This window comes from Octopus bimaculoides, chromosome 11, assembly GCF_046866305.1.
Source record: "Octopus bimaculoides isolate indiv1 chromosome 11, ASM4686630v1, whole genome shotgun sequence".
In the NCBI taxonomy this organism is placed as follows: domain Eukaryota; kingdom Metazoa; phylum Mollusca; class Cephalopoda; order Octopoda; family Octopodidae; genus Octopus; species Octopus bimaculoides.
In genome coordinates, this window is record NC_142938.1 from 78,126,753 (window position 1) to 78,151,752 (window position 25,000).

The window sequence follows — 25,000 nt, forward strand, 5'->3', positions numbered from 1 at the left end:
TATATTACTCCAAATTTCATTACCTGCTGAAGGCAGTTTTTTATACCAAAAAATGTCATAAAATGATATGTTTGAAATTAACTTTTTGTTAAGATGTGTCAAGTTTATTGAAGTAACATCACTTGCAGAAAATACCAATTCTTTTTTCTGGTAGGTATTTAGCATTACTGTAGAGTTCGACAAAAGCGTTTGATAGAATAATTACTAGGCTTACAAAGCATAAGTCCTGGGGCTGGTTCGCTCGACTAAAGGTGGTGCTCTAGCATGGCCACAGTCAAATGACTGAAATAAGTAAAAGAATAAAAGAAAACACACACACACACACACACACACACACACACACATGACAGGTTTCTTTCTGTTTCTGTCTACCAGACCCACTCATAAGGCTTTGGTCGGCCCATGGCTATAGCAGAAGACACTCGCCCAAGGTTCCACACAGTAGGGCTGAACTTAAAAACCATATAGTTGAGAAGCAAGCTTCTTACCACACAGCCATGCTTGCGTCTATATTTCATATTAATATTAAGGTAGTGAGCTGGCTGAAACGTTAGCATGCCAGGCAAAATGCTTAGCGGTATTTTGTGTCTTTACATTCTGAGTTCAAATTCCACTGACCCCACCAACTTTGCTTTTCATTCTTTTAGGGTCGATAAATTAAGTACCAGTTGCATACTAGGGTCGATCTAATAAACTGCCCTCCCCCTCTCCCTAAATTTCAGGCCTTGTGCTTTGAGCAGAAAAGTATATTTCATACTGATATTGGCAATATTACCTCTTTGTTTGAATTTGAACTTCTTTTCTCCAGGTTGTGATGAAATTTTTAAACTTTCAGTTAAGTTTTTCTCAAGAGTTGTCAAAAGAAAAAAAATTTGAAGATTCCTCTGAAGAAGGCCCCTATCTTGTTATTTCCATTGGCATTTTTAATCTTCTCAAATAAATAAATCACTTTTTGCATTTTGCACAAAACTTCGATAACCATTTTACATGTAACCGTTATAGAAACAATAAACTACTGCAAATTTCTCAAGTGCCATTCTAGAAATAAAGGATTATGGAAAAAAAAAAATTCCATTTATGTTTGATGTTTTAAATGATACTTCTGTAAACGTTTGCTTTTGGAAATATTCGGTTTGTCTTTATTTTTGCTTTGTAGAAGACATAAGTTCTAATAATTGTAGCTGTACTCTAATAGTAGAAATGCTTTTTGAGATTTAGAAAAATTTATTCATACTTAAAGGAATCCATTTGATATTCTGTATTATAAGGTTCTTTATGTTCTTTGAGAAGAATCTTCTTGTTCTGTATTTTTTTTTTCTTTTATAAATGATAAACATTAAAACTCAAAGCAAAAACTAACGAGATATTTGTAATTTGTAGTTACTTCTTACAAATATATCTCATAGATACAAGCATGGCTGTGCAGCCGAGAAGCTTGCTTCACAACTATGTGGTCTTGTGTTCAATCCTTCTGCATGGCACCTAGAGCAAGAGTTTTCAATTATAGCCCTAGGCTTGCCAAGGTCTTGTGAGTAAGTTTTGTGTACAGAATCTGAAAGAAACCCATCATGTGTGTGTATATGTGATGGGCTTGTCCCATCATTTGATGACGCATGATGGTTCGACAATTTGTTGCCAAACAACCACACAGGTGATTTGTCTATAGTGATCAAATGTTTGTGTAGACATAAGCTCACTCCCTCCATCAAACTGACATTACAGGTACAACTGGGTGCCACATGTCAGATGATGAAATGATTGCAGAGCAACGTGATATGAAGTGCTTTGCTCAAGAACACAATGCAATGCCCGGTCTGGGAATCGAACCCACAATCTTGCAATTGTGAGTGCAACACCCTAACCACTAAGCCATGCACCTTCACACACACACACACACACACACACACGCATGCACGCACGCACGCATGTGTGTGTGTGTGTGTGTGTGATAATGATAATAATAATAATATTAATAATAATAATAACATCGAAAAATACCTTAGGAATGAGAACCCAGATTTGAAATTTCCCCAAGACACCTGATGAAGGCTAGAGGGTATAGCAGCCAAAACGTTGTGTTAACAACAAACAAGATGAGGACAAATATCCGTCAGATGTAAATAATGTACATAATTCCTCATCTCTTAAATATAGAACTGTCTCATATATTTGTGTATACACACACACACACACACACACACACACACACACACACACACACACATTATACAGTAATTTTAAATCTATTTTCCAATCCGGATATTAAGTTATGATCTAGCATCACAGAAATAGAAACTAATATTTATCACTCCTAAACTTGGAGGAATTTTGATGTAGCAGCATTTTTAACTACCTATTTATTTCATTTCATCTCCCGTTAAAGGGTTTTTTTTTTTTCCAATATTTTTTTTTAGCTCTGTATAAATCATTTAAACACTTTTATATTTACAAAAATACATTACTCACAGCCATTTCCATTTCACCTCAAAACTTCCTTTTTATGTTTTACATGTGATATATTATTTCTAATCTTGTCAGAAGTAAATCTGAATATAGTTTTCTTGTTTATTGTTAACAGCTTGCAAGGTATTTTTTTCCCCTTTAAGATAACATGTGTTGGTTTGAAAATTGCATGTTTGATATACCATGATGCTTATTCTGTGATGGTTGATAATTGCAAAAAACATTTATGTAATATACATTTAGTATGTGTCCTTTTGGGGTTTATTTATTTTTTTTTTTTGCTCCATTTGTTGAGTTTAGTGGAAGAGGTAGTGCCTATAGCCACTGCAGGCCCCCTGAGACTTAAATTTAATGCTATTAATATTTAGTTTAAATTGTCATAAGCTAACAGCTGCAGGAAAGGCAATATGTTTTAAAGGGCATCTCAACAGATATTCCATGGTTCATGGGTCTGTTGTGCCACAATCCCACATGATATTGTTTGAGGATATGTTTCCTCATTTGATGTATATCATCTGCTCTGCAAACTTTGGTTCTCAGTTGATGAAGTCATTTCCATCTTTTAATCTCACTTGTAACCATACCAACTGGCAGATGTTCCTTAGTCACATATCCATTGTTCTTGTTGATGGTAAAATATTTATTCTTTCTTTTACAAGGTCATTCTTACCTCACTTGACCATTATTGATTGTGACAGTTGGCATATTTCATTTGAAATCTTGTCATATTCAATAAACAAACACTGAAAATTTTCATTATGTACGTTATTTAAATTTGACGGATATTTGTCCTCATCTTGTTTGTTGTTAACACAATGTTTCGGCTGATATACCCTCCAGCTTTCATCAGGTGTCTTGGGGAAATTTCGAACCTGGGTTCTCATTCCTAAGGTATTTTTCAATTTATTATTATTATCATTATTATTATTATTATTATTATTATTATTCAGGTCACTGCTTGGAATCGAACTTGGTATCTTGGGTTAGTAGCCCGCGCTCTTAATCAATGTGCCATATGCCCATGGGCTGGAGGGTATATCAGCCGAAACGTTGTGTTAACAACAAAACAAGATGAGGACAAATATCTATCAAATATAAATAATGTAAATAATGTACATGATTCCTCATCTCTTGAATATAGAACTGTACTGACAATTTTATTTTAATATTATGCAGCCTAACTATAGCATAATTATTTTTATCTTATACTCTACAGTCTAATTACATTCCAGTTCTTCCAGTTACTTCCTGAAACACAATACAGGCAAATTCTTGGACCCAGTCTTCAGATATTTGATTGTTCTAATAATAATGTTAATTAAGCTATCATTCATTATACTAATAACAAATTTGCCGCAACAGATAAAACATGGTTTAAATAAAAGCAAATATTTCTGGTCTGTTTGCAGCGTTTTCATAGCGCTGATAGATTTTAAAGAGTTATTAATTGACAAATCATTATCCTAAAGTCCTGCGTATAAGCTTCACTAAGCTGTGTTATCATTTGCCATGTTTTATCAGCCAGAGAGAATGATGTGCGAGGAACATAGAAATTGTTGTTGCCTATTCTTTATAGATGTTACGCATCTGTGAAGAATCTGCTGCCAAAATTTCACATCAGTGTCGGTCTTTGAAACTATGTATTTCTGACAGGTATTTAAAATCAATTTATCCTGCTTGATTGCAAAAGATAGAGATGCCTCCAATGTGTTTGATATGGGCTCTTTCATGCTATTTGTCTCTGACAGCGAAATATCAACATAACATCAAGCATCTCAATATAAACTGATAGAGGCTGATGTTGCTGAGATTTACGCTGCTGTCAAAGTTTCAGCAGCTGACAAGCTAATGAATCAAGATTGCTGGAAATAGCAGACAAAATCCCTCAAATCGCACTCTTATCATCTTCAAAAGAAGGAAGGACATTAGATAATGTCCAACATACCCATAAAAAAAAAACAGGACTCTCAGAAGTGGAGTGCTTCTGATCATTAGCTTGCTTAGCTGGGGGTTAAACATTAATGATTGAATTTCAAATCTAAGAACTTTATTTTAAACTTTTTACTTAAAACAAAACTAAATTTCTAAGGTGAAATCCTGCCAAAGTTAATTTTACTTTCCATTTCTCTGGGTTCTAATAGGATAAAAGTAGATGTCAAGGACTGTGTTGATTTTATTGAGTAACCCCTCCCTCAAATTTCAGGCCTGTAAAGAACAAATGTTGTTGTTGCTGCTGCCGCTGCCGCCGCCACTGCTGATACTGCTGTTGTTGTTCAAATGCTACGTAGGCCGACATTGCCTTTCATCCTTTCAAGATTGATGAAATAAGTACCAGTTTCGCACTGGAGTCAATGTAATCGACTACACACCCTCCCCCAAAATTTCAGGCCTTGTGCCTATAGTAGAAAGGTTTACTATTATTATTGTTATTATTATTATTATTATTATTATTATTATTATTATTACATGACAGAACATGGACATTAAATGATGTTTATTATCATTATTTGGGCAAAGGGGTAGCAATGAGCTGGCAGAATTGTTAAACATGCAGAGCAAAATGCTTCATGGCATTTTGTCTTTACATTCTGAGTTCAAATTCCACTGTGGTCAATTTTCGGGCTAGATAAAATAAATACCAGTTGAACACTGGGGGCAATCTAATCGACTGGTCATATATCGATGTTCATGGCTTTCATTAATGTCTTCTCTGAAATTGCTGGCCATGTGGTCAAATTAGAAGCATTACAAGCATCATCAGCATTATTATTATTATCACCATCACCATCATCATCATCATCATCATTCTTATTCAGTTGGTTGAAGTAGAGCAGTATTCATAGCCTTTGCAAGCTTCCCTGTTTTCTTCATATTTACTTGTACAATTCATTGTCATTTTCTCTCTACCCTGCATTTTACATCATCATCATCATCAGCTGCAGCATCATGATTTAACATCTGCTGTCCATGCTGGCATTGGTTGGACGGTTTGACCAAGGTTGGCAAGCTTGAAGGCCACACCAGGCTCCAGTCTCATTTGATAAGGTTTCTATTGCTGGATGCCCTTCCTAACACCAACCATCCCGAGAATGTAATGGGTGCTTTTACATGCCACTGGCACAGGTGCCATTTGCACGACACCAGTATCTTCCACGACTGTGATTTTGCTTGGCTTCATGGGTCTTCTCGAGCACAACATAATACCAAAGGTCTCGGTCATTCATCATTGCCTCCATGGGGCCCAACACTCAAAGGGGGCTTTTCACATGCCAGTGGCATCAGCCACTTTGCTGTTAGAATAATCTTTCCCTTCCTAGTCACATGGTTTCAGGTTTAGTCCCTGGACAGAAACTCCTGTAATTCACTCATTGTCATTCTGGTTATCCTTGAGAATTATATTAAGGGTACAACATGCCTGTGGAATGAATGCTCAAACCCTTACATGTTAATTAAGGAGCAGTTAACTCTATTGATTGTGTTACTGAATCCTCATTGTCAAGCAACAAAGATCTACCGGCATCACCATTAACACAACCAAATTATTTATCATTTATTTGATCAGCTATCTAAATGTGACTAAACATTAATTAAATAAACAACTGACATGTTATGACTAATTGGCATTTTATTTCATTGCTATTTTGAATAATGACTTTCTTCTATCAATGTACAATTTTCTGAAACTGTCACCACAACCATTAAGTTTCTGTGGTAATTAGACTTATGGATGTTGTTTCAATTGAAATAAATAGCTGACTTGTAAATATGTCCGATCATTTCAAATATCGAATCATTTGAGGGGTTTTTTTTCTCTTACATTTATGAGTCTGTTTATTAAGACTGTCGTTAACAAATATCAACCACTAATTCATTTAATCAAAATATTTTTATAATAAGAATGATAATAATAATATTAATAATTATTTAAATATATATACAAGCACACACACACACACACACACACACATGTATGCATATATATGTATACACATATATGTATGTATATAAACACATATATATATATAAGTATATGTATATATATATATATATATATGTATATATATATATGTATATGTGTATATATGTATGTGTATATATATATATATATATATATATATATATATATATATACACATACGTGTGTGTGTGTGTGTGAAAGTTGTCTTAGACGATCATTTAACTTTAGAAATTCTGTGCAATTATTTTCCATTTCTAATTTTATCGTCATCATCATTATCATCATCATAGACAAAAGTTGATAATCTTTTTCTTGCTTCTGTATTTTACCTGCAAGCAGATTCTTAACTTTAATTTCTTAGAGATTTCATAGGTGTGTGTGTGTGTGTGTGTGTGTGTGTGTGTGTGTGTGTGTGTGAAAGGGATACTAACAAGACATTTAATGTAACCGAAGTTATTCTACAACAATTGGTAACAAATCAATGAATAAGATTGCATTACTCTTCTTTTTTAGAAGAAAAACAAAGAAATTCTATGAAGAAAATGTGTCAGATTACTTTCTTCAGACAGTAAATATATGTACCTGTGTATAGGTATAAATATATATATATATATATATATATATATATACATACACACACACACATATACCCATATATATATATATATATATATATATATATATATATATATATATATATATATGGGTATATGTGTGTGTGTGTATATATATATATATATATATATATATATATATATGGGTATATGTGTGTGTGTGTGTGTGTGCGCGTGTGTGCATGTAATTGGATAGATATTAATTTTTGTTGAAGCTGGAGACTGTTACTCCAAGTTTAGAAGCATGGAGCTTGGAGTAATGACTTGTGAAGTTTTTCAACTTCAGTAAAATAAATTTCTTTTTTGACTCTGCCTTTCATATCAAGTACCATGTTGTCCAACTTGTTTTTACACTTGCAGCTTTGCACACACATACATATGTTATAAAATAAATCTGAAGTTGTTCATCTAAAGTTTGCTAGGGAAATGTAAACATATGTACATACATCTTGTTATTATTTTCACAAAGAGAAGAGTAAGATGTTTCATGGCTGAGTGTCCACTCTTCAGATGACAAGCACTTTTCATCCTTCTGCCTACAAACTAACCTTCACAGCACTAAGGTTACTTGAAATGGTTAGACTAATTTACATTTTCTCATTTTAGTGTCAAGACTATTTATTTTAAGGTTCATATTTCAATGTAACCTTGAAGTTTGCACAGTGTTCCTGTGTACGTGTTAAGTCACTAATAATCACAACAGCACCAATAGTAATAATAATTAATTCTTTTATTGGCCACAACGGCTAACATAAAAGCAACATGTAATGATAAAAGAGGACGATGCAAAGGGTTTTAGAATGTGTAAATAAAATAAAGAACAAACAAATAAAACTCTCAATAAGGGGAGGCGCTTTAAGGCTACTCATGGAAAAACCCACAAAAACCACGGGTGCCTGACTAACAAGGCAAGAGCCCTTCTCTTTTTTTATAGGTGTACACACAGAATCGGTTCTTTCACACCATTTTCCCAACATTCACCCACCTTTCAACAAATTTGTTAGAAGGCAACACTTCTCTCTCCACTTTCACTTTCCTTTTCAAGAGAAACTTGAAAAAGTTGATGACCTGAATAATAATGATAATAATAATAATAATAATAATAATAATAATAATAATAATAATAATAGCATTGAAAAATACCTTAGGAATGAGAACCCAGGTGAACTTGATGAATGCTGGAGGGTATATCAGCCGAAATGTTGTGTTAACAACAAACAAGATGAGGACAAATATCCGTCAAATGTAAATAATGTAAATAATTCCTCATCTCTTAAATATAGAACTGTTATTGTTTTTGTTGAATAAAATTTGTTGGAAAAAAACCCACAATAATCGTGCACCAACCCAATATTTCTTCGTATATCTCTGTTTTGAAGTCCTGTTAGAAATATTTCTAATTTTTACACACCAAAGGAAGTTAATCAAATTTAATGATTAAAAACTGATAAAATATTACTGTATTCTAAATAAATAAAGACAGGCATTTCTAATTGTTGTGTTATATTTTTCTCATGCCTATCTTCAAAACACTGCCACAGAAATTACATTAGATTTATAGACATTTTCCTCTTTGATGTAATTCTCAATGAGGTTGTTTTTTTACTTATTACAGTCAAGTTTGAGTTTTCTTGTAATCCTACTTTACTCCCTTGTGTCGTTTACACTTCAAAGGACTTCATAAAATATGCATGAAACAGTCCACAAACAGCTCAGACTAAAATCTATTTACTTTTGTTTTAAATTGATGTTGGACTGCTCAGCTGGAGGACTATAGGTTCAAATTTGCTGGACTGCTTGACTATAAGTTCAAATCTTAGCTACAATCTTTTTTCTTTTCTTTTTTTTTTTTGATCATCATAAGCAGGCATGGCTGTGTGGTAAGAAGCTTGCTTCCTAACCACATGGTTCCCAGTTCAGTCCCACTGCAAAAACACCTTGGGCAAGTATCTTCTACTATAGTCTCAAGCCGACCAAAGCCTTGTGAGTGGATTTGGTAGACAGAAACTGAAAGAAGGCGGTGAGCTGGCAGAGTGGTTAGCACGCCGGGCGAAATGCTTATCGGTATTTCGTCTGCCACTGCGTTCTGAGTTCAAATTCTGCCGAGGTCGACTTTGCCTTTCATCCTTTCGGGGTTGATAAATTAAGTACCAGTTACCCACTAGGGTCGATATAATCAACTTGATCCCTTTGTCTGTCCTTGTTTGTCCCCTCTATGTTTAGCCCCTTGTGGGCAATACAGAAATAAGAAACTGAACGAAGCCCATCATATATATATATATATATATATATATGTGTATATGTTTGTGTGTCTGTGTTTGTCCCCCTCCCCCCACCATCACTTGACAGCTGGTGTTGTATTTACAAAGAATAAGTTCTGGGGTCGATTCATTCAACTAAAGGCAGTGCTCCAGCATGGCGACAGTCAAAAGACTGAAACCAGTAAAAGATTTAAACAAAAAAGTGCTGAATAATTTTTGGCTTTTTGGTCTAATTTGCTAACTGATATAAGCGCAAACATAATTTCCCTTTCATTTCATGAATGGACGCTTAACAAGATGAAAGAGCATGTAGTAGTACGCAAGACAGTCATCCTTACTTTTGTTATTTGTTTGTTTTATGTGTGTTTGTTCGTTTTATTTCAGGTTATTAACTGTTGAGTTCTATTCATGAAGTACTCTATCTTTTCAAACAGCTCACCTTTCTATATATTTTCATCATTTTCTAGACCTTTATAATAGAATTTGATACAATTGTCATTGTTGTTATTATTGTGATGGAGATGGGAACCTAGCAGTTTCATCAGCACCCTCACCAAAATGCTTAGTGGTGTTTATGTCTTTGGGTTTTGTGTTCTGAGTTCAAATGCTACTATGGTCAACTTTGCTTTCATTCTTTCGAGGCCGATTAAATAAGTACTAGTTCCCCTAAAATTTCAGTCCTATAGTAGAAAAGAATATTATCATTATGATGATGATGATCATGATAAGAATGGTGATGATGATATCATGATAAGGATGGTGAATGATGAACTTATTAGAATGTGAGCAAAATGCATTTCTGGCTCTTTTCATTCTGAGTTCAAAGGCATCCTTTTCTGGTTGATGATATAAGGTGCCAGTCAGGTTCTGGAGTTGGGGGAATAAACTAAACCCTTCATCGTAAAATTGCTGGATTTCTGCCTGAAGTAAAAACCATTATTATCATTATCATTATAATATTCATGTAATATTTTCATCATCGTCGTCATTGTTTAATGTCCACTTTCCATGCTGGCATGGGTTGAACAATTTGACTGAGGACTAGAGAGCCAGAGGCTGCACCAGGCTCAATCTGATCTGGCAAGGTTTCTACAGTTGGATGCCCTTCTTAATGCCAACCACTCCAAGAGTGTAGTGGCTGCTTTTTACGTGCCACCGGCATAGGAGCCAGTCAGGGAGCACTGGCATCGGCCACATTCAGGAGGTGCTTTTTACGTGCCACCGGCATAGGAGCCAGTCAGGGAGCACTGGCATCGGCCACATTCAGGAGGTGCTTTTTACGTGCCACCGGCATAGGAGCCAGTCAGGGAGCACTGGCATCGGCCACATTCAGGAGGTGCTTTTTATGTGCCACCGGCACAGGAGCCAGTTGGAGGCCACTAGCTTCGACCACTTTCGGAAGGTGCTTTTTATGTGCCACTGGCACAGGAGCCAGTGGGTGGGTGGGAGGGGGTGGTACTAGCTTCGACCATACTCAGAAGGTGCTTTTTATGCACCACCAGCACGGGAGCCAATCCAGCGATGTTAACAAATCCAATTTTTGTGATTTTTGTTACTGGTCCTTCCAATTCCATGAATTTTTTTTAAAGGATTTTTACCCATGCCCAGTTTCCAGGAACTCCACTCTCCTAGAATCTCCCCCACTGTCTCCTTCTCCCTCGGTCTCTTGAGCAGACCTGTCATTCACGTATCCCGCTATTCTCTGTCTTTAATTACGCTGTCATATGATAAACTAACCACATTTCTGCCATCACATGCTTTACTTTCCTCTTCTATTTTTTACTCTCTAGTAAATTTGCACTCAGAAATTGCATAGTTTCTAGCAATGGTTACTTCAATAATTGCTTCTGGATAGCATATTACTTTTTATCTACTAATCCCACCCCACTCACACTTAACCACCATGCACCCTCTTACACACATTTTGTGAGGCATTTTTTTTTCTTTTTTACATATATAATTGTATTCATCACAGTTATTATGATGAAATTGTGTTTCGGTTTCAGTGTGTATTTTATTTTCATGACATATTGGACTGCTGTAATCAAACTCGGTTATTGACTGTATTTCTGCAGTATATGAATATGCAATTGCCTTTTGCTCATTTCTTCATTTGATTTGTATTGGGTGACAGACAAACGCACCAGAGAAATGCATGGTTCTGGGTGGGGAGGAGTGGAGTAGAGAGTATTTAAAAATGGATGTAGATTTTAATTTTTTTTTGTGTATGTGTGTGTTTTTCTAAATCCTTTCAATCAGGAGAGTATGCAGTGCTAATTACCCTATACAGGGACCCTGAGATTAGTGGGAGAGAGTTAAGGATGGGAGGGGGTGGGGTGGGGTGGGGGTGGAAATCATCAGAGACATGGCTCAGTCTTTTCCAACTGAGTGGAGTATTTCTTTGTTGATTTTACCAACAATGAGATTCAGAATTTTTATAAGGTTTTCCCCCCATTACCCTGGTGGGGCTGGGGTTTTGTCTTTAGAAATATTTCATTATGTTAATACATTATTATCATCTTTAGTATGTAAGGTGGTGAGCTGGCAGAATTGGTACAGGCTGGATGAAATGCTTTGCGATATTTCACCTGTTGCTACGTTCTGAGTTCAAATTCTGCTGAGATCGACTTTGCCTTTCATCCTTTCGGGTCGATAAAATGAGTACCAGTTTTAAGGCAGCGAGCTGGCAAAAACATTAGCACACCAGGCAAAATGCTTAGCGATATTTCGTCTGTCTTTACATTCTGAGTTCAAATTCCACTGAGCTCTTCTTTGTCTTTCATCCTCACGGGATCGATAAAATAAGTACCAGTTGCATACTTGGGGGTTGAGGTAATTGTCTAACTAACCCAACAGCTCAGAATTGCTGGCCTCAGGCCTACATTAGGAATTAAATTGTAGGAGACTTGGCCATTATTGATAATAGGTGAAGGTTCTGTTGTCGGCTTTGCAAGATTAAGACGGTATGAAAGAAGTGAGGAAGAAGTGTTGGCTGAGATTGTACCTGTGTTAAGAGTGTATGATTAAAGGTGATGAAAAACAGGCAATTAATGTAGACAAGGAGATTGAATTAAGTCCATGAAGTTCACTAGTAGAAAGCTAAAATTTAAGGTTAAAAATAAACTTATTACACATAGCCAAATTTTTCTCAGAGCTATGAAAATTGCCTTGGCTATATGAGGCGCCAAATATTTCAAAAATTTCCTTGAAAGCACTATTATTTAAGGTTTGTGTGTGTGTTCATGCATGTACTTTTTTGTGTTATTTGAAATTTCCATTAGATTCTCCAATGTATTTGCTAACTTAGCTAGTCTTCTTTTGATCTAGAGTTTCCCCTTTATGACCTCTGGAAATGTTCAATGTTGTATCTTGAAGCAAATTTTGGCAACTACCAGTTTCTTCAGCGCCTTTGTTTGTCTCTATTTTAGTGTTATTGGTTTTCTATTTTGTTGCAATTGAGCAACATAAACTACAATTCCAAATCTATTAATTCAAATTTTGGTATTCCTGTCGGGAATAATTTATGAAACAACTGTTGACAAGGCAATTTAGTCCCACAAGCAACATTAGTGTATGTATGTTTGAGCCTGTATGTATGAGTAATTGTGTGTGAATGCAAAACATGTATGCATGCATATGTACATACATACATGTGTTTAACATGTTGTTTCTTTATATTTTACAGCTTTGAGCCAAGTCTTTCCATTAGAATTCTTACCATTTCCATTTATTTTTCTTAAATGAATACACGTGCTAAATATCTTCTGATTTTCTTTTACTCACATTTTTTTATCTCTTCACATGATTTTCTGAGTTTTTATTGATATTATTCTGTGGGGTTTGGTCTCTTTCTCATAGCTTTTCTTTACCTTTTTCATTTATTTTTTTTATCCGGTTTTGCAATATCTGTAATAAAGGCTTTCCCAGGTTGGACTGAATCCTTAGCATTTATCTTCTGGATTTTATTTCTCACACTTTAAATAACTTCCTTGGATTTCTTGCTTTCATTCTTCCTCTCAAAAGTCCCCTACACTCAAAATGGAAGTGTATTCATAAACTGCTACATTTCCAGACAATTCTTTGAGCTCTTTAATTACTGACTGATGAATCTTACATCAAATAATTTTCATAATAATTTAAATAGATTCTGATTTTTAAAATCTTTATTCTTTCTTATCAACTCCAGTATGCAATATTAATCCTTTAAATAATTCATCAACAACTTCTGTTTCATATGTGCATGTATACACACACACACACACACACACACTCCTCTAACCACTTTTGCACTCTCCTTTTTTATTTTTCTTCTATATTTTTCTTTTTGATGAAGGACTAGTGTCCAAAACGTCAAGACATTTTCCTTTCCTTTTAAGCATTGGACTACTTCAAAATATGTTAAAAGCTAGTCTCTCTCCTCTGTTGTCTCCTTTCTTGTTTATCATCACTGATTTCATAATATATTCCATATCTACTTGTATATAAGTCACACTGTTTTATGCTTGATTTTAACTGAAAATCTTAAATGCAACACATACTCAAGTATATATAATGTGTATGTGTGTTTCTGTGTGTATACACACACAGAAACACCATATCTGCTTGAGCGTAAGTAGCACCCCAGTCATGTAACGACATCTGTGCTTTTTTTTTTTCCTTCTCTCTAGACCTTTGTTCTTTCTGATGAAGAGCCATGCTTCAAATGTCACGGCTCCTCTTCTTGCCATCTTAAACAGAGCATCAACATAAATACATTCGCTGTCAAATTTCGCCAAGGTCAACTTTGCCTTTCATCCTTTTGGGGTTGACAAATTAAGTACCAGTTGTGTACTGGGGTTGAAAAGAAATAATACATTCATTGTGTACATCTTTTTGACTTTAGTTGTTTTTGTTTTCAGTTTTGATTTACACACACACACACACACACACACACACACACACACACATATCAAAACGTAACCACATATGAATCATTGGCGATTTTTTTCCCTTGTCTTCCTTCTCTACTGGACTTTCTTCTGTTTCTGAAGAAGAGCTTTGCTCGAAACATAAAACCACCCTTCTCTCCTTCCCTGAGCATCTGCTAAAACTTAACATGTACCATGTCCTCGCGTTGTTGTTGTTTTCTTTTTTTGCTTGTTCTTCGTTTTTTGGGATTTATTATATATATACATATAAATTAGTGTACATTTAAGTACAAAGAGGTGAAACCTTAACAGGTTGCCTAACATACTAGAAAGAACAGTCAGAAAGTCCAAACCACAGGTTTTTTCATTCCCTTCGAAATTGCTCTTAAGTGTTGTTTGAACTCTTTGTCTGTTCTTTCTAGTGTGTTAGGCAACCTGTTAAGGTTTTGCCTCTTTGTACTTAAATGTACACAAATTTTTATATGAAAAATATGTCTGTTGACTTTGTATACATACATACATATATATGTATATATATATATATATATATATATATATATATATATATATATATATACACACACACACATATATATATATATATATATATATATATATATATATATATATACATGTGTGTGTGTGTGTGTGTGTGTGTGTGTGGTGTGTGTGTGTGTGTGTTTAGATATATGTATGAGACCCAAAATCTCCTTGCTCTTAAGAAAACAAGACTGATCACAGAGACATTTTATCCAATGTATTAATGCAGCTCCTTTACAAAGACTGTTATAAAGAGATTTATGAATTTCTATGACCAACTTGGCTTTCAGTAACATCTTCTTGTTATTTGCTTCGGAAACAAATATGAAGTACAGCGTGATCATAATAAATTTTGCATCATTTTAACACTAAGAATATAGGCTTTGAACTTTCTACTTTATTTATTTCAGGTTGACTGGATAACAATGAATTTTGTACCATTTTCTGAGAAGACTATTGAAATGGTCATCGAATTATATCGGAACACTGCCAAACACCCTGCTGTCATACAAGCCCATGTTCTTCAACATATAATAAAGGTTTGTACCTAAGTGTATTGTTTTTTTTTTTTGTCTCCTTTCTCTTTTCTTTTTTTTTTCTTTTTGTAAATCTAAGTTATACTGATAACTATCAAAAGATTTTCTTCATTTCCTTTATATCCTGTGTCATGTTTTAACAATATTGGAATGAAGGTCATAGAGATGAACCTGATTGCTATCCAATTAGTTTTGAGAGAGCTGATTCATTTTGACTTCTGCCTTAGCGAAGGCGGAGGCATTGTTTTCAGTTATGTTTGTTTGTTTGCTTATTTGTCTGTGGACAAGAAATCTCAAGAACTGCTGGATAGATTTGGATGAAACTTTCAAGGATGTTTGGCCTCATGACCGATACGAACTGATTAGATTTTAGAATCGATCCAGTACTGGACAAGGACTCTGGATTATTTTTCCTGTTTTTTTACTTGATTTTTGAGAGCAGTCGGGTTCATTTTTAGTATTCTCGTTTGTGAGAGCAGTCGAGTTTATTTCAGATATTCTCATTTTAAAAATCATCTCCAGCTTATCATTGAGAGGACATTGGTGTTGCCTTGGCGGAGGTTTGCGCTCTCTGAGTGCTCTTATTATATATTAATATTGTTATGTTACAGGTAATGGGTTCTTCAAAGTCGTAATAAGGGTTTAGTTTAGTTTACTGTGGGTTTGATTTAAGCTTCAACTATTGAATAACAACCATTTTCCTTGTGACTCTGCTACCTTCTAAGTAGACATTCCATTATGGCACTGACATTGGCATTTTGAACCATAAGTTAATAATCACAACCATTAGTTAGAAGTCTCGTATATGAACCACTTTTACCTGTAAAACATTATGCTGTTCATATTATACAACCACCATCATAAACTGCTGTAAAAGTTTTATGTATAGATCCATTTATATTGTCATGTGCATGGCATTTATAGGAAATAGTAAAATTGTATAGAAATTAAAATCATGTTTGCTGATTTCCAACAGAAATATTCGTGTTATGTAATGTCTTGAATGCTCACCTTTACTTTCTAAGTAGTAAGTTTTATTGATTGACTTTTTTTTTTGCTTTAATTTTTGCAGGCATTCAGATTACCTCTTGGACTAAAGTATGGCTGCCCATCACCAACTACTTGGATGTTGTCTATAAATGCTCTCCTTACAATTCTTAACATTGGTTTACCAGTTGCTAGAAAACACGGTAAGAGTTTGTATTTTGACTGTCTTTTTAGTCTTTCTGGCCATAAGATCATCGTCATCATCATCACTATCATCATCATCATCAGCATCATTATAATTTTCTCTCTTTCTGATAAGAAACAGTTCATAAAAAATGGGGTTTTTTTTCTATGTGTATGTGTGTGTGTAACTAATCAGTTGCCTGTAAGTTTTACATTCTATTTCTAAAGAAGAAATTCCCTGAACTATTCACACACAACACACGGTGATGTGTAAATGAATTCATCATCATAATCATCATCACCACTATGATCTTCAAGTTACGTAAAGAAAAAAGAAAAGAAAGAAAACTTCTCACTGAAACAGCCTGCATAATAATCTACACATGACCTTCACTACCATATGGATTGGGTGCATATTAAATGCTTCCTTCAAAGGGATGGTAGAAGATATGGTCATATTATTCAAAGGGATAGTAGAGGATATGGTCATATTATTCAAAGGTAGTGAGCTGGCAGAATCGTTAGCATGCCGGGCAAAATGCTTAGACGTAGTTTGTCTGCCGTTATGTTCTGAGTTCAAATTCCACCGAGGTCGACTTTGCCTTTCATCTTTTGGGATCGATTAAATAAGTACCAGTTATGCATTGGGGTCAATGTAATCAACTTAATCCCCCTGTCTGTCCTTGTTTGTCTCCTCTATGTTTAGCCTCCTGTGGGAAATAAAGAAATAAATCTTATTAAAAAACCTTAAAAGCCTTTAGTCCACTTTAATCCACTTAAAAGCCTTTAGTCAGCCTAGGGTTGTAATAGAAAACACTTACCCAGTATACCATGTAATTGGGCTGCACTTAAACCCTTGTGGTTGAGAAGCAAACTTCTTACCATGCAGCCATGTCTCTGCCTAACAACTGCCCCCGAATATTAACTCACAAAAGACAAAGAACTTCAATCCGTTTTTCTTTCAATTTCTTTCCATATTCAAGTGTTCCTTCCATTTTCTAAATTCCATTATTTCAAAGAGAAATTTAGTCAAATTAATCACCTCCACCCAGCCCTCTTATACACACTCGCTCGATCTATTATGCTTATTTTATTTAAAATTTTTTTTTTTTTTACAAATTTTTCAAAAAATAACTTCTGTAACTCTTTGTATAAGCACATGAAATTCATTGTTTCAGTCAATGTATAGCCTGTGTAGAAGATACATATATATATATATATATATATATATATATATATATATATATATATATATATATATATATATATATATATGTATGTATGTATGTATGTATATATATATATATATATATATATATATATATATATATATATATATATATATGAAATTTAATGTTTTATTTAATATTTTGCACCATTGTATCATAGCTACATATATTGTGTTGTTCAGTGGATAAGTGGAATATTGCTGAGGGGGAGGAAGACAACAAGGAACTACAGAGAATAGTGTATGTTGAGCCAGTGGTAGATGGTGCTAAGAGGGGGATAGGATAAGATGGCTGAAGTAGAATGAAAGTGGCTGGGATGATGGAAATGGAAGTAGAGAATAAAATATATCGATTATAGTGCAAATCTATAATATATAGGAGGGAGGGCAGATCTCAACTTATTTAAGTAAAAATGTTTTAACTTGCCAAAAGTGAAGAGGAAAATGATTTCCTTCTGAGAGAATGAAAGAATTTCCCTTGAAAAGGAAATTGTTAGGGAATGAAAGTATTCAATGATAAGAGTGAAATATTGAAGCTAAAGCTGCAAGGTGTTTAGATATTTAAAGATTAAAGGCTGTCAAGGTATTGATTCTGTATTACGTCTCATATTTGTCTTGGATAGACTCCAGTCTTATGTTTGATATCTGGTACTTCTCGTTTGGTTTCTTCAATTCTGTTCCTGATGCTATCAGTTCAAAACTGATAACATCAACTTCCAATTGACTGCTCTTTCCTCAGTTTTGAAACCATATAGTAAGCATTGGTGTCAGTGATTTTCATTATCTGTTCGAACTCTCTGTCATCCTTCCAGCTGGGGCATTGTAGATAGAAGGCTTTTTTGTCTCTCCCGTCATCAACATACTGAGTCCAAATGCTGTCTTTCACACACTGGCTTCATTGGCATCTCAGAATGCCACTCTATGTCACTTCAATGTAGTGACAAATCACCAGAAGGTCACCAGCTTCCTCATCTAGCAACAAGACAAATTCATTAAAGTTTACAAAATTATCACAAACTGATACAAATGTTAATGCTTGAACAAACTTGATAATGAGTCAATTTCTTGGATAATGATATCAACACTGTTTCCCTTAGCACCGGTTTTTGTTTCTACAAACATTGTCGGAAACGGAATAAAAGCATCTGTAAATGTTTGTGAAATGTCAAGTATCCATTGAACCTTTTTTGTTTTAGCAGTGCTAATTTTAAAGAAAGCTGAACTATATGCTTTCTGCTTAAGAACAGAAATCAATTTTAGCATCGGAGGTTGGAACTTCAGCACGGAGACCAGTGTTTTTCATCCTAATCAAAAATCAACCACATTTTCAATGTTTTTAAACATTGGAGGAGATTATTAATACACCAATTTTAACTGTTGTTTGTGCTTCCTCAGGCGGCATTGGTTTATGGTTTCCCTCTACAGATAAGTACCATTAGTCTTTGTCAAGTAGACAAGCTGAATGGAAATCAATTATACTCTTAAAAGATTTTGATTTTACTTTTATTTTTTATTGTATTTTTTTTCTGGAATTGTCAGCATTTTTCTCAATTTTCAGATAATCTAATTCCAATGTAATTTTAGGGAAATTTTGATAAGCTAGTGCAAAGCAAAGTTGTTGGTTTCGTATTTTATTGCTAAACATTGCGTGATGCTTCTCATATTAACGTGTTAGACAACTGACCACAAGGCCATGAATTCAAATTTTGTTACAGCCAGCATATTGTTTCCACATTCTTTATATTGCCCGGTTGAAAATAAATTCCAATTATTCGACAGATTTGAGTTTAGCAGAAAGAAGAGTCTCAAACTATATGGAAACTGAAATAAATGTCTATCAAGCATCCAAATTTCATAAAACCATTCTTCTTCCTGTATTCGTTCTGAAAATAGACATTTTACATTCTTAAAATTTATTAATAATTCTCTATGTTCACTTGAAAGGCTGATTACAAACTGATCATTGTAATCATTATCATCATTTTACATCTGCTTTCCTTGCTGGTATGAGTTGAACTGGTCATCATAGACCACATCAATTCTTATTCAGAATTGATGTGGTCTATAATGAATGCCAAACAGTATAGCATGTCATTTCCAAATTTCTGGCAGAGTGAATTGTGTCATGGTGCTGTTTTTCTCACAGATTGCTTAATAAAGAGAATGAATGGGAGAAAGAGAGCCTGCCTTATGTCGACCCAATAGAGGGACCAGCTATCCGAGTTGATAGTACCAGGGTAGATAAAGCAATTAAGAGTATGAAGACCGGGAAAGCCCCCGGCCCATCAGGAATCACTGCAGAGATGCTCAAAATATCTGGCAGTGTTGGCTATAGCCTAGTCACCCGTATTACGAACCAGGTGATACACGAAGGAGTCATACCCTATGACTGGTGTAGCAGCATCATAGTCAACTGCTACAAAGGTAAAGGGGACGCTTTAGATACAAATAATTACAGAGGCATCAAGCTGTTAGATCAGGTTATGAAAGTTACAGAGAGGGTCATAGCCCAACTAATTAGGGAGCGAATCAATTTAGATGAGATGCAGTTTGGGTTCGTGCCAGGTAAAAGCACTACTGATGCCTTATTTCTAGTGAGACAGTTGCAAGAGAAATACCTAGCCAAGGATAAACCTCTGTACCTGGCTTTCGTTGACATGGAGAAAGCCTTTGACAGGGTCCCCCGATCCCTTATCTGGTGGTCAATGAGGAAACTTGGGATAGAAGAATGGCTAGTGAGAGCTGTGCGAGCCATGTACAGAGATGCGGCCAGTAAGGTGAGGGTTGGAAATGAGTACAGCAATGAATTCCGGGTAGAGGTAGGGGTCCACCAAGGTTCCGTCCTCAGCCCCCTATTATTTACCATAGTCCTCCAGGCAATCACAGAGGAGTTCAAGACAGGTTGCCCCTGGGAGCTCCTCTATGCTGATGACCTTGCCCTAATTGCGGAGTCACTATCAGAACTAGAGGAGAAGTTTCAGGTGTGGAAGCAAGGTCTAGAATTGAAGGGCCTTAGAGTCAACCTAGCTAAAACCAAAATCCTAATAAGTAGGAAGGTAGATAAAACACAAACCCCTTCAGGTAGATGGCCCTGCTCAGTATGTAGAAAAGGAGTAGGTAGTAACTCTATAAGATGTACCCGGTGCAAGCTATGGACACATAAGAGGTGCAGCAACATCAAAGGCAGGTTAACTAGCAAGTTAGTTTTTGTTTGTGGCAGATGTTCAGGTGCAATAAAGACTGCAAACAAACAGGAAACAACTTCTATCTCATTCCAGGGTGAAAAACTAGAGGTAGTCGATAGCTTCCGCTATCTGGGCGACCAAGTTAGTAGTGGGGGTGGGTGCGCTGAAAGTGTAGCTGCTAGAATAAGAATAGCCTGGGCAAAGTTTAGAGAGCTCTTACCCCTGCTGGCGACAAAGGGACTCTCACTCAGAGTAAAAGGCAGACTGTATGACGCATGCGTACGAACAACCATGCTACATGGCAGTGAAACATGGGCTGTAACTGCTGAGGACATACGTAAGCTCGCAAGGAATGAAGCCAGTATGCTCCGTTGGATGTGTAATGTCAATGTGAATACCCGTCAGAGTGTAAGTATCTTGAGAGAAAAGCTGAACATTAGAAGCATCAGTTGTGGCGTGCAAGAGAGACGATTGCGCTGGTATGGACATGTGGTGAGAATGGAGGAGGATAGCTGCGTGAAAAAGTGCCACACCCTAACAGTTGAGGGAACCCGTGGAAGAGGTAGGCCCAGGAAGACCTGGGCTGAGGTGGTGAGGCAAGACCTTCGTACATTGGGCCTCACCGAGGCGATGACTACGGACCGAGACCTTTGGAAATGGGCTGTGCGTGAGAAGACCCGGCAAGCCAAGTAAGATCGTTGCCAGTGCCCCTGGACTGGTTCTTGTGCGGGTGGCACATGAGATGCACCATTTTGAGCGTGGCCGTTGCCAGTACCGCCTGACTGGCTCCTGTAGGATTTTCGAGCGAGATCGTTGCCAGTGCCCCTGGACTGGCTTGTGCGGGTGGCACATAAAAGACACCATTTCGAGCGTGGCCGTTTTCGTGCGGGTGACACGTAAAAGCACCCACTACACTCTCTGAGTGGTTGGCGTTAGGAAGGGCATCCAGCTGTAGAAACTCTGCCAAATCAGACTGGAGCCTGGTGTTGCCATCCGGTTTCACCAGTCCTCAGTCAAATCGTCCAACCCATGCTAGCATGGAAAGCGGACGTTAAACGATGATGATGATGGTGCCCAACTGACCCTACTATACTGTGTAGTCAACAAAAATCAAAAACAAACAATGTGCATGCATGAAATTAAAAATATGCATATGCACAAACACTCAGTATTTACTCTTTAGACTTATAGAATTATTTGTTCCTGTAACTATATGTATGTGTTTTTGAAATTTCCTGCTTGCTTCTCTCATAGTTTCCATAATGTCTACATTATATATTCTGTTGTATTCTTCATTATTCCAGCTACCAATATTCAAGTTTGTATAAATATAATCATAATTTCACTTTGTCTGTCTGTAGAAGCTGACTTTCAAGACATGTGGCCAGAGTTGGCATTAACTCTTGAAGATTTCCTTTTCTCGAAAAAGTAAGTCACTTTACATTACATTTACTACATTATACTGATCCCTCTATCTCTGACCACCATCCGGTATGGGACCCTCCACTCTCCCTCACACGCCTATCTACACTCTCCCCGTGCTCCAACATATTTACCATACCCTCCCTCTCTCCCTCCCAGCCACTCCATTTTCTCCCACCATCACTTGCTACAGTCGTCTCTCTCCCTGTCTCTAAACATCTCCCCTCACACTCTTATGGAACACCTCCACTCTGTCTCCTCTGTACCACTTATCCTCACCCACTGTTCCCTTCTAGACGCCCCAAACATCTCCAACGCCATCTATTTTTCTGTCTCTCACTCTCATTGCTTCTCTATCTTTCTCTAGCTCTTTCTCCCAGCTACGATATTGTATATATATATGAGCGAGGTCGTTGCCAGTGCTGCTGGACTGGCTTCTATGCCAGTGGTACGTAAAAGCACCCACTACACTCTCGGAGTGGTTGGCGTTAGGAAGGGCATCCAGCTGTAGAAACTCTGCCAAATCAGATTGGAGCTTGGTACAGCCGTCTGGCTTACCAGTCCTCAGTCAAATCGTCCAACCCATGCTAGCATGGAAGGTGGACGTTAAACAATGATGATGATGATATATATATATATATATATATATATATATATATATATATATATATATCATCATCATCATCATCATCATCATCGTCATCGTTTAACGTCCGCTTTCCATGCTAGCATGGGTTGGACGATTTGACTGAAGACTGGTGCAACCGGATGGCTACACCAGGCTCCAATCTAATTTGGCAGAGTTTCTACAGCTGGATGCCCTTCCTAACGCCAACCACTCAGAGAGTGTAGTGGGTGCTTTTATATACACATACATTTGTATTCTTTAATTCTTGTTCATATTTCAGTCATTTGTTTGTGGCCATGCTGGAGCACCATATATATATACAGGTGCTTACAATTATCAAGTATTACCTCTAACATTTACTTTACCTATATATATATATATATATATAATAAGCATTACAAAAAAGAAAAACCATCCAAATATTTTATTGAAATTAAATCTGAAACAATCAATGTATAAATTATGTGCTTGCTTCCATGCTATTTGAAACTGCTTTCAAATTTTCTAAATGAGAACTTTTTATAACGACAATGTTCCACTACCCATTGTCTACATAGTGCCAGGCAAAGTATATGAGAGAAAGAAGGAAAGTGAGACAGAGATCAAAAGGGAGAACTTACCATTCTATTACAACTATCACTTTTTCCTTATCTTTCTTTCTTCTTTTTTTTTTTAATTGATGCTGTCTTACCCCACAAGGCCTAAGTTGAGATTATTTTTTTAATGATTTTTTTTTTCTGGGTTTGATGTTAATGTTTCTTATTTTTCATATGTTTGACATATTGTTTTTCAAATAACTCTCTGGCTCTCTCAATATTTTACTTTTTCTTTTTCATATCTGCTTCACATTTTTCTATTCTCTGATGGCAGATATTGTAGGTGTATAATCTTTGATGTATGTTCATTTTGTGGCTTTACCATAATCGCTTTTCTTAACACTCAATTCCATTCCATAGGGTATTCTTTTGTTATTCACTTCTATCATAATGTTCTATGGATAGCATCTCTATTGAGAGCTAATAAGCCAGTATCATCTCCAGATCTGAACAAACGGCTCATTCTTCCTGCTGGCTTCATCTTTTACTTCTCTGAAGATTTCCTCAATATTCTGGAGACAGGAGAGGGAACAACTTTGTTCTGGTTCCTTCCTTAATTTTAAATTCTGCAATGGAGAAAAAGTAAGATATTTACTAAAAAGTTTACAACAATGTGTAAAGGTGCATGGCCTAGTGGTTATGGCTGTTGCGCTTGTGATTCTGAGATCATGGTTTCAATTCTCACTCTGGCTGCACATTTCCCCTGATCCTCCCTCCCTCCCTCCTTGCTATTTCTTTTATTTTATCCCTCAATTCTCTCTCTCTCAATTTTTCTTTCTCTTTTTATGTAAATAGTTCTGACTGTATTTTTTAATATCTAAAATTTTGTTCTATATTTAAGAGATGAGAAATTATGTACATTATTTATATTATTTATATATTTACATTTGACGGATATTTGTCCTCATCTTGTTTGTTAACACAACGTTTCGGCTGATATACCCTCCAGCCTTCATCAGGTGTCTTGAGGATATTTCGAATCTGGGTTCTCATTCCTAAGGTATTTTTTGATGTTGTTGTTGTTGTTATTATTATTATTATTATTATTATTATTATTATTATTATTATTATTCAGATCACTGCCTGGAATTGAACTCGGAATCTTGGGATTAGTAGCCCATGCTCTTAACCATTACGCCATATGCCCGTGGTGGTTAAGAGCGCAGGCTACTAACCCCAAGATTCCAAGTTCGATTACAGGCAGTGACCTGAATAATAATAATAATAACAACATCGAAAAATACCTTAGGAATGAGAACCCAAGACACCTGATGAAGGCTGGAGGGTATATCAGCTGAAACATTGTGTTAACAACAAACAAGATGAGGAGAAATATCTGTCAAATGTAAATAATGTACATAATTCCACATCTATTAATAACATCAGCAAAAAAATATTTTAGAACCCTGGGTTGGGTTCAAAATTCTACCAGGACACCTGATGAACTGGAGAGTAAATCAACCGAAACGTTGAGGTAACAGCAAACAAGATG

General features: G+C 35.9%; 1 protein-coding gene across 1 annotated transcript in view; it reads left to right on the forward strand.

Annotated features, from left to right (window-relative positions):
* LOC106883236 (protein MON2 homolog) overlaps positions 1-25,000 on the forward strand; it is a 704,123-nt gene that overhangs the window by 654,150 nt on the left and 24,973 nt on the right. The window contains exons 27-29 of the mRNA XM_089360635.1: positions 15,154-15,282; positions 16,352-16,469; positions 22,224-22,290. Coding sequence (XP_089216761.1) covers positions 15,154-15,282; positions 16,352-16,469; positions 22,224-22,290 — 314 coding nt within the window. The remainder of the gene's footprint in view (positions 1-15,153; positions 15,283-16,351; positions 16,470-22,223; positions 22,291-25,000) is intronic.